General features: G+C 40.2%; 1 protein-coding gene across 3 annotated transcripts in view; it reads right to left on the bottom strand.

Annotated features, from left to right (window-relative positions):
• LOC126248759 (extended synaptotagmin-2-B) overlaps nucleotides 1-12,050 on the bottom strand; it is a 163,675-nt gene that overhangs the window by 138,872 nt on the left and 12,753 nt on the right. For all 3 annotated transcript variants that reach the window (XM_049950110.1, XM_049950112.1, XM_049950111.1), the window contains 2 exons: nucleotides 3,511-3,651; nucleotides 3,248-3,324 (listed from right to left, as the gene is read on the bottom strand). In XM_049950110.1, the coding sequence (XP_049806067.1) occupies nucleotides 3,248-3,324; nucleotides 3,511-3,651 (218 nt within the window). The remainder of the gene's footprint in view (nucleotides 1-3,247; nucleotides 3,325-3,510; nucleotides 3,652-12,050) is intronic.

The following is a 12,050-nucleotide window of genomic DNA, read 5'->3' on the forward strand; positions in this document are numbered from 1 at the left end:
TTTCAAACTGCACAGGCAAGTTACTTCAATAATTTCTGGTTCTTGTGGCAGATATGTGAACTGCTGAGCAAAGGTGGTAAGCATGCTGTCATCATTCTTTGGTGGAGAACAGAATTGTATTTTTAAATTTCTGAGTGCACCATAACAAATGCAAACTCAAATTCAAATTCACAGGAAAATGTTGAACAAGCATGGAGGCGATTACGTGAACATGTCTGAAGGTGGTGCAGTTTTTTTTAAGATGGCCATTTGAAGACTGAAATTTTTTTTGTGTTCTGGGTGACCAATAGCAGTTGTTTACTTACATGGATATGGTGTCTATACAGTTCTAGCAATACCGGCCATGACCTCCTTCTTCTGTGCAGGTGCACACGTATTACCCGAACTCTTACGGGACTTGGTAAGAATGTCTTCCACGAGTAATGAGTGTGCTGGGTTGGGACACTACGGATGTAGTGTGTGGACATATAAGGTGAGAATGTGGGTCTCGCAGGAGGTGTGCGTGAGACAGTACCTGCAGTCGCACTATCTTCTGTGCCCTCGGTGGCTCAGATGGATAGAGCATCTGCCATGTAAGCAGCTCCCGGGTTCGAGTCCCGGTCGACGCACACTTTTTCACCTGTCCCCATTGGTATATACCAACGCCCGTCAGCAGTTGAAGGTATTAATATATAATTCTAATAGCAGTTGTATCTTCACTTAATGTCACTACTTTTCGGAACTACCAACAGATCCAGCTATGAAACTTGGCACACCAGTTAAATAGTTTTTACAGTGTAGTGTATAATATAATGCAAGATAAATGGAAATTTAATCAAGTTAGTGCCAACTAAATACCAAGGGATCTAATAAATGGTTTAGGCGGCCACTGAATGATGACATCTAGAACACGAAGCATTTTTGCTGACAGCGTGTTATTACCTCATGGAAGGAATTATTGTGAAGTATTTAGCACACAAGTATAAACACAAAAAGATGCATTCTCTATAGAATGGAAATATACTGGAATTCCCCTGGATTTCATAAATTCAGATAGTTGCAATTTACAAAAAAAAGTGGTAGAGAGAGTGCTTTGTAGCATTCATGATGTCCTGATAGTGGTCTTTGTTTACAGTGACTTCTGTACGAGGGAAAGTATTACCAGCATGGAAAGAGATTCGTTGAGAGATGACAATAGTGTTACAAGTTAGAGATGAACATTTATACGTATATTACATATATATTAATGCTGCAAGTGTCTGACAGTCCCATGACAAGGTTACCCACAAAGTTTCATTTCCTCTGCATGAGCGGGTACTTATTTATCAACATTAATATGAACTTGCAAATGTAGGTTAATGTGCACCATACATACATTGATAATACAAAATGAGAATGTGCACTACTACAAATCAACATGCCGTATAGAGATCAGAAATGAAAACAGTGTGTTCCAGGTGAAACTAACAAACTACACAAATCACATGAACACTATATGCAAAATTATAATCCAAATTTATATTCCATTAATTTAGCAGCTGAAATTTAAAATACTGGAATAAGCGCCTTAACAACACTCACAACAGAGGTTAGAGCCTGCTGAAAAGGTAAGTATACGGTCACAGGTACTTTCGACTATGACTAACTACTTTAAAGGTAAGATAAAATTGATATTGTAGTACACATGGTGTTTCAAATAGATTCATGTAATTTCACAAGATTACATCTTCTACAAGAACGAAAATAGAAATTTGGAGTGAATTTTAATTTATGCACTGAAACTAAAAGTTCACCTTCGCACCAGTTTTAAGTAGTTGATTTAAGTGGTTGCTGATAAAGGCCTCCTTGCTGTAGTTAGCATGCTCTCTCACTCATTCATTACCCAGTGCATCGAGTCAAGATGACAATAACAGAGACACAAAAGATGTTTCCCATTCGCCATTTCAACATGTGCAGTTCAGTTACAACTGTGTGGTTTGATTTTCATTGTGAGTAAGCACTGAATCGTTCTACAGCTCAAGATATTTGAAAATGACCCAGTAGTTTCAAGACATGGATTGTTTATGAGGAATTCCTAGGTCTCCCCTGAGCACTTGTTCAAAGTGTGCAACACATTCAACAGAATTTTGCATGTGTGTGTGTCGTTTTGTGGCACGTTTATGTTTCAAATCATACAGAATTCAACTGCGTGAAGTCCCCAATGGTAACGATAAACCACTTGCTCTAAATGAAGGAATGTGAAGTTGAACACTTCAGAAAATGAAAGAACATTGTATCCTATGATTACAATATCAATAAGTCACAACTGGAATCAGTCAGTTCAGACAAATAACTGGATGTAACACTTTGTAAGGATATGAAATGGAACTGTTACATAGGTTCACTTTTTGGTAAAATAGGCAGCAAAATTGAGTTCATTTGCAGGATACTAGGAAATTTAAGATTGCTTACAAAGAACTCGTGTGACCCATCCTAGAACAATGCTCCAAGTGTGTGAGAACCATACAGAAAATAACTAAGAGGGGATGTTGAACGTATACAAAGAAGTGTAGCATGAATGATCACAGGTTGTCTGACTCATGGGAGAGTGTCACAAAGTTTCTAAAAAATCTGAAGTTGCAGAAGTTTGTAAATAGATGCAAGCTATACCATGAACACCTATTTACAAAGTATCAAGAACCAGCATTAAAAGAGGACTGTCAGATTATACTAAAAACCACTGTGCATTCTCTTGCAGGGACCATGAAGACATGATTAGGCTAATTACAGTACACACAGAGGCATTTAGGCAAGCAATCTTTGTGCACTCCATACATGAATAGAACGGGAAGAAGCCTTAATAAGTGCTACAACAGGATGTACCCTGTAACATGCAATTAACAGCAATTTGTAGAATACACACGTAAAAGTAGATGAAGTTAAGATTTACTCCATGCTTCTACCTTCACTCATGTAGAATATAGTCCTTGAAACTGGATGAACCTTTTTGAAACATTCTGCATAACATTCCCCCCTGTAATGTACGAAGCACCGAGCTGATGCAGTATTGGCCACAAAGGTTGAATAACTCTGCTTCCTTCTCCAACAGATAAAGAAAATACTCTCATTGTATAAAATTACGACTGCAACCCAAAACGTAAGATTGCTCTGCTATCTTGCTTGTTTCATACAATATCATAAAAATACAGTTGTTAGTAACAACAACGACAACAACAACAACAACAACAACAACAACAATAATAATAATAATACAGCAAATAGCACTTACGAAACATCCATATCCAAAATAATTTGGTCCCGTGGAACATTCTGGTCATATACCTTCACACCACCAATCCTCAGGGGCTATAAAATGAAATGTTACAATATATTTTACAATTAGCATGTACTAGACTTTTTAACTGGATTGCAGACATTTCTGTTTCTCTGTACATATTCTGCAGACCATACTCACTAAATAATGATTTAAGAAAATATTCAAGGGTATTATATAAGAAATTAGTTATAAGATATGGTTTGTGATATACTTACAATACTACCCAATACCATTTTCTCAAAATGGAAGCCATTTAAGTGGTAAGCAACTAAGCTTTCTCTGATGCTTGGTTCAATAGTGTTTTTAAGGATATCTTTAGCATAGTGATTTACATTTGGCCAAACTTGACGAAGGATCTGCAATAAAAGTATTTCATCATGATTGTAAATTTTCTATTTGAGTGAAAAAGTACATTGTGATCACCACTGCATAAAATAATTCATTTCTTTTTTCTATGTGACCAATAATTCACCACTAATTCAGTCTACAAAAGGGACATCTCAATTGTAATATGTACAAAAAAATTTGTTTCTATCATTTTAAGTACTATTAAAAACTAAAGGCAAGTTTTGGAAAAGTTATCCTTGCAAAATAACATTATTATTTTATATTGTAGGTCTCCCACTACCTGAAAAACAGAAACGTTTAAAAATTTGGTAATTAAAGGAATCAAACTGGACTATTTGCATTACTAAAAAAAATCAAGTATCAGAACAGCAAGTGATGACCAATAGGCTCATCACAAAACTACTTGAGTAACAACTCTGAACAGCACTGATAGCATCAATGGTTGGTTGATTCGGGGGAGGGTACCAAACAGCAAGGTCATCGGTCCCATCTGATTAGGGAAGGATGGAGAAGAAAGTTGGCCATGCCCTTTTAGAGGAACCATCCCGGCATTTACCTGAAGCAATTTAGGGAAACCATAGAAAACCTAAATCAGGATGGCCAGACACGGGTTTGAACCATCTTCCTCCCTAATGCGAATACAGTGTGCTAGCCACTGCACCACCTTAGATGGTGACAGCATCAATAACCAAACTATAATTTTATATTACAGTAGGATGCCCTTAAACACTAAGGGATGTTAGTTCTACAAAAGAACATGTGGACATCTCACCAGGGATACAAATAAAGTCAAGGGGGGAAATATACAAAGACATACCCAGTACGTCCCCACCATCAGTTTTAATTAGTGATATACATTATTAGTAATACATACAATGACAGCGAAAGATATAAGCACAATTTCAGTGTAAATCTGTCATCCTTTTAGATTAAGGTTCAGAGGCAAAATCTGTAGTGTGATGTGAAAGTCTTAACAAGTTGCCCAGACACAATGCTAGAAATTGGGAATCCTCAGAAACCCAAGATTAAAGGCGTGCTCCATTTTATATTCTCTCACACTGTCTTGGATATGGATGTGGACACAGAGCTCTACTACTGGTCTTACCTTACAATTAAGAATACTGATAACTGAAACGGAAAGTTGTATAAGGTAAGATTGGTTGGTTGGTTGTGGGGGAGGGAAAGGGGGGTGGGGCTGGGGGTTGAGAGGGGACTAAATGTGTATGTGGTAAGAAGATAGTAATGCAACATTTCTGCAGTGGAAAACGTTCACCCTGTTGTATAATAGATAAACCAATAATAACTAAAAATGGTTTGGTTTAAACTGTGTAGTTATCTTAATCTGGAATAAAGTTTCAAAAGATCAGATCTTCAAATCACAAGTGTTTCTGTAACATCATTTGACAGGCTATTAAAGTTCACATTTAATTGGTAATTAAATCCAGGGGCAGTGATGGATCAGTGCCACTAACCATTAGCAATATGTGATACTGCAGTAACTGTGTTATTCTGAATTATGATGCAAGTTCCTTGGGAACTGTGACGACTACAGAAATTATGAAATACGTGAAATGTATTAAGAACTGCAAATATGGACTACTATCAGCTGTATAATGGAATGACGACAATAAAAATTTGTGCCAGACTGGGACTCCAATCCATATTTCCCACTTATCACGAGTGGTCGCCTTACCATTTCACTATCTGAGCATGACTCAAAGCCAGACTCAAACTTTCACAGGTTGACAACCAAGTGTCCATAACCTGTACTTGTACATATGTAATGTACACTACTGGCCATTAAAATTGCTACACCATGAAGATGACGTGCTACAGACATGAAATTTAACCGACAGGAAGAAGATGCTGTGATATGCAAATGATTAGCTTTTCAGAGCATTCTCACAAGGTTGTCATCGGTGGCGACACCTACAATGTGCTGACATAAGGAAAGTTTCCAACCAATTTCTCATACTCAAACAGCAGTTGACTGGTGTTGCCTGGTTAAACGTTGTTGTGATGCCTCGTGTAAGGAAGAGAAATGCGTACTATCACGTTTCCGACTTTGAAAAAAGTCGGATTGTAGCCTATCGCGATTGTGGTTTATCGTATCGCAACATTGCTGATCGCATTGGTCGAGATCCAATGACTGTTAGCAGAATATGGAATCTGTGGGTTCAGGAGGGTAATACGGAATGCCGGGCTGGATCCCAATGGCCTCATATCACTAGCAGTTGAGATGAAAGGCATCTTATCCGCATGGCTGTAACGGATCGTGCAGCCACGTCTTGATCCCTGAGTCAACAGATGGGGACGTTTGCAAGACAACAACCACCTGCACGAACAGTTCGACTACGTTTGCAGCAGCATGGACTATCAGCTCGGAGACCATGGCTGCGGTTACCCTTGACACTGCATCACAGACAGGAGCGCCTGCGATGGTGTACTCAACGACGAACCTGGGTGCACGAATGGCAAAACATCATTTTTTCGGATGAATCCAGGTTCTGTTTACAGATTCATGATGGTCGCATCCATGTTTGGCGCCATCGTGGTGAACGCACATTGGAAGCGAGTATTCATCATTGCCATAATGGCGTATCACCAGGCGTGACGGTATGGGGTGCCATTGGTTACACATCTCTGTCACCTCTTGTTCGCATTGACGGCACTTTGAACAGTGGACGTTACATTTCAGATGTGTTACGACCCGTGGCTCTACCTTCATTTGATCCCTGCGAAATCCTACATTTCAGCAGGATAATGCACGACCGCATGTTGCAGGTCCTGTATGGGCCTTTCTGGATACCGAAAATGTTCGACTGCTGTCCTGGCCAGCACATTCTCCAGAAAAAGTCCGGTCAATGGTGGCCGAGCAACTGGCTCGTCACAATACGCCAGTCACTACTCTTGCTGAACTGTGGTATCGTGTTGAAGCTGCATGGGCAGCTGTACCTGTACATGCCATCCCCAAGCTCTGTTTGACTCAATGCCCAGGCGTATCAAGGTCGTTATTAGGCCAGAGGTGGTTGATCTGGGTACTGATTTCTCAGGATCTATGCACCCAAATTGCATGAAAATGTAATCACATGTCAGTTCTAGTATAATATAGTTGTCCGATGGATACCCGTTTATCATCTGCATTTCTTCTTGGTGTAGCAGTTTTAATGTCCAGTAGTGTGTAATCACATACAGGGGAGACATTTTACATGAAAATCACTTGCCCGGTATCGGCAGATGAATACAATATGGAAGTGCCTGTGTTAGTCCGAATTACAATGCACAGTTCCTTTGGACATGCATGTATGCTACAAATTTGAGGTAGCTTTAAGATGCTTTCATGTTGTTTCCACTTTACTTGAAGCTGCTGCTGAAGTTAGCTTGTTTCTTCCAGTGTAACTAAACAAAGTATGCAGATCTATGTGACCAGACAAATGTTGATGAGACAAGTGCCAAAACAGAAAACAGGCAATATCAATACAAAAACTGAAATACTGAATTTGAAGTCTCATCATTATTTAGCAAATGGGGGAAAAACACCGAACCATCCACTGTCACACTACTGCAGAGAGATAAGTTACACATACATCACTACCAGTGATGCTAAATAGCAACTGAGATTTCTGAAACTCAGTATTGTTATAGTGTAAGATAGAATCCCAACATGGTCCTACAGAGTATTCGACAATGACCTGCCAAAGCAGGAATACTTCAGCAAGAAGAAAGTATTCTAAATTTAACTAGCCCCACTCTTATCCATAATTCACTTCAGATCCCTTTAGCAAAAGCCATTACAGAAAATGAAAAACAGCACAAAAAAGGCAGCAGAATTAAACCACGTAACAGCTATTCTGCATCATTCTCCTTCATTTGGTGCAGAATTCTACACAACATTCATATAGTGACCCTCATGGGGAAAGAAAAGAGCTTCCTCAATAGCAACTAGAATACACTCCAAACATTAACAATGCAAAACCAAACTTGTTCTCTTCATGCACGAGATCCTAAAAGTCAAGGCCAGGAGTAACTAGCTGAATTCAGTATTTTTACAGTTTAGCAAAGCTTAACTCAGTTATCATAGTGACTTAAACCAAACACATACATAAGAGGGGAAAATACAACAATCTTGGCCTGGCACATAAATGGCATTGGCATCGACAGACTTTTGTTTTGTTGGTATACAACGTGTACAATGCCATACAAGCATGAACTTTATCTGTGGAATAGTTCTGATCATACAACTGTGGCTATGTCATTTATCCACTGCACCAAAAACAGCAGGCGAAATCTGCAGCTGATAGATATTTATCTTTGCCGTAGTCTGCTTGGTTATGAGTTGTTTATTCTTGTTTGTTTTTGATCTGTGCTTGGAAAATAAAATGTTTTCTCATCTCATGAAAAAGCTGTTACTTCATAAAATATAAAATCTCCCATAGTGGCTTGTTTGCTCATCTCCCGACCGCTACCCAGTACCCAATGTGACTGATATTAACAGTACGATTAGCAATGCCAAAATATTTAGTGTGATTGATTGCGCCAAAGCATTTTCCCAGATTCCCATGGCTCCATTTGACATTAAAAAAAAAACAGCAGTTATCACACCATTCGGTTTGTTTGAGTACAATTTTATGCCATTTGGCCTCAGAAACGCTGCCCAAACATGGCAAAGATTTATGCATGAGGTGCTTCGAGAATTACCATTCGTATTTTGTTATATGGATGACATTTTAGTATTCTCTGGTTCTGTATATCAGCATGTCAAACATCTGCGGCAGCTTTTCCGCTGTCTGACAGAGTATGGCATAATTATTAACGAAACAAAGTGCACGTTTGGAAAACGTGAGGTTAAGTTCCTGGGATATTTGGTTTCAGCAGCAGGCCTGTCACCTTTGCCTGAGCGGGTTGAAGCAGTACAACAGATGCCCCTTCCCACAACTTACAAAGGACTTCACAGATTTTTAGGCATGCTCAACTATTACATACGTCACTTACCTAAATTAGCTCCCGCCCAAGAGCCACTCACAACGTTACTTGCAGGTAAAAATACAACAGGAAATCGTAAAATTCCATGGAGTCCAGATGCTGAAGCAGCTTTCCATGACTTAAAGAAATGTCTTTCTCGGGCAACACTACTGGGACATCCAAGATTTAGCGCTCCTTTAGCGCTCATGGTTGATGCGAGCCAAAAAGCAGTGGGTGCAGTGCTACAGCAAGAAGTTGATGGCAAATGGCAGCCGCTCGCATTTTTCTCTAAAAACCTGACTCAACAGCAGCAAAAATGGAGTGCTATTGACCGTGAGTTGCTTGCTATTTACTTAGCCATAAAGCATTTTCACACGTCTGTCGAAGGGAGGCACTTTGCAATTTTTACTGATCACAAACCGTTAGTAGCTATATTTCAACGAGACACAGAGCTCAATTCACCACGTCAGTGCAGGCAAGTCGAGTACATTGCACAGTTCACAACTGACGTGCGTCACATTTCAGGAAAAGACAACCTGGTCGCAGATTGCCTATCTAGGAATTGTGCCAGTTTAAATTCAATTCGTTGGACCGAGTTAGCGTCTAAACAACGAGAAGATCCTTTCTTGCGCCGTCTAATAGAGGAACAGAGAACTGCGCTGCAGCTCAGACGTGTGTCTGTCCCAAATAGAGATGGGTCGAACTCGTTCATTCCCGTGAAGTACTTCATTCATTTCACTCTTTGCCGTGAAGCGTTCAAATGAAGTAGTTCATTCATGAAGTACGGAAGCCTGGCGAAGTTGCTCGCTCGTACAATAAAGCTTCGTAATACTTCATATTTTTACCAACAGATGGCCGAACTATGCGGTAACGTGCACGCAACGTTTTGCGTCTTACAGCGTCTGAGTTAAATACAGGATGGTCGAAGGGGACAAAGGAAAGATAAACAGAGAAGCCTGTCACATATAAAGAAGGTATTACGTTTAATTTTGCTCGACATTTTCTCATGAAGCGCCAAAAAGTCTTCATCTGCCAAGTGAAACCTTATTTGTTGTATTTATGGACTGAAAACTTGGGCTACAAACGAAATGCAGTCCAAGTTTATGTTCCTTTTAAAATTTAATCCAAAATAGAATGAGTATGTTTACCACTGTCACAAAGTCTATATACCTACGTTAAGTAATTATTCAGAAGTTTTCCGGGATTTTATTTTTATTGAGAATAATAACCCTCTAAATTCAAAATGTAAACTGTCACCTGTAGTCATTGGTACGATTTCAGGTAAAATCACTCTTTATTTTATTCGAAAGCAGTTTTTGTGTCTGTTCACGCTTATACAATGGCTAGCAACACGCGATCGCGTAAAAGTAGTGAAATTTGGGGTTTCTTCGCCGATTTAGATTATGTGAAAGCAAAGTGCAACTGTTGTTCTAAGTGTATTTCACCATGTGATTCGTCGACAGGCAGTACAGGGAGGATTGAAGTGAAGGGAGAATGAGTGACGTAGCGCCAATGTAGTGGGAGAGGGAGAGGGGAAGAGAGTGAGTGAATAAACTAGAAAAAAAGTGTGGAGTGTACTATCTGTGGAGAGTTTGAAGTGCCAGTTCATTAAAATTGAGTGGTTAGTTCACACTTCACTGGAGTGAAGCGTTCATTTAAACGACTCATTCACGAGCTCCCCATCACTAGTCCCAAATGTTCCAGGCGGAATTTGGTGTGATGTAGCAAAAGGAAAGGAACGACCTTACATACCAGAAAAATATCGTCGGGAGATTTATAGTGCACTACATAACCTATCACATCCAGGAGTATGAGCTACAGCCAAGTTAGTTTCCTCCAAAGTAGTGTGGCCTGGAATACAAAAATATTGTCGTGCATGGGCGTGTGCACACCAAACATGCCAGCATAATAAAATCAGCAGACATGTCTTTGCACCTATTGCTGACTTCCCGACGCCATCTGCAAGATTTTCACATATACATGTGGACATTGTGGGCCCGCTATCATGCTCTTCAGAACAACGCTATTTGCTCACAATCATTGATCATTTTACCAGGTGGCCAGAAGTAGTTGTAATACAAGACATTTCTGCGGAGTCGGTTGCAAAAGCACTGTTGCATTCATGGTTCTCCAGGTTTGGCGTTCCGCAAAACATAACAACAGATCGCGGAAGGCAGTTTGAAAGCCAACTTTTCAATGAACTTTTACTACTGTGCGGGTGCAACCACCTACGCACCACAAGCTATCATCCATCTAGTAATGGAATGGTGGAACGACTACACCGCACACTCAAAGCTGCATTAATGTGTAGTTCCACTTCATGGCCTGAAGCACTACCGCTGTTCCTACTCGGATTGAGAACGGCCGTGAAGGAGGAATTACAATGCTCTTCCGCAGAATTGGTTTATGGCGAGCAATTGAGGGTTCCTGGAGAATTTATCGTTCCAGCACCTACACAGCCATTTGCTCCTGAGCTATGCACGCAATTCGCGAGACAACTCAGCGTTAGAATGAGAAACATCAAACCCACTAACCCTGTCAGACATGGAGAGTGTTTGTACAGAAAGACCTGCAAGCAACGTCCCACGTGTGGCTTAGGGATGATACGGTGCGCCCGCCGCTTGTTTCGCCTTACTCTGGACCATACAGGGTAATCACAAGAGGAAGCCACAGCTTCAAAATCGATAAGGACGGTAAAGAAGAGACAGTCTCAATTGAGTGGCTTAGACCTGCTTACACCGAAGAGGGTACACTTCTTCCTCGGTCTGCAAAATCACCCTCAAACGTGGAGGCCAAAGAAACAGCAGATAGTCTCGCCGAGCCCTCAGTTTCAGAAGAGGACAACGAAGCAGCAAGTGCAGAACAGCAGCAGCCATTGCCTGCACCAGATGTTTTCATGAGAGCTGGTAGAAAAATCAAGTGCAAGTTTCCCCACATACCTGGTGCACCCGGTTTCAAAAGGAGGGGGGCTGATGTGGCGACGTCATTTATCCACTGCACCAAAAACAGCGGGTGAAAGCTGCAGCTGATAGATATTTATCTTTGCCGTAGTCGGCTTGGTTACGAGTTGTTTATTCTTGTTGGTTTTTTGTATCTATGCTTGGAAAATAAAATGTTTTCTCATCTCATGAAAAAGCTGTTACTTCATAAAATATAAAGGCTCCCATACAACTATTCAGAGTAATAGTGTTGTGTGTGTCATTCGAACCGAAACTGGAATACTGTGCCAGTACAAAATTCTTTTTATTGGATAGTTTATCACCAACAAAAATTCATTAAAGTTGGTGAAGACTCATAATGAAGCTAATAGTTAAACTGAAAAAGGCTGTGCAACAGGGGAGAACAACCTCTGCGCACATTTGTACAAGCATCAATTACTTTAATTTTGACACTGTATTCATTACATACGAGGTTTGTTTGGTACATCTGATAAATTTCCGTAAAA

The sequence above is a fragment of the Schistocerca nitens genome, chromosome 3 (assembly GCF_023898315.1).
Source record: "Schistocerca nitens isolate TAMUIC-IGC-003100 chromosome 3, iqSchNite1.1, whole genome shotgun sequence".
NCBI lineage: Eukaryota > Metazoa > Arthropoda > Insecta > Orthoptera > Acrididae > Schistocerca > Schistocerca nitens.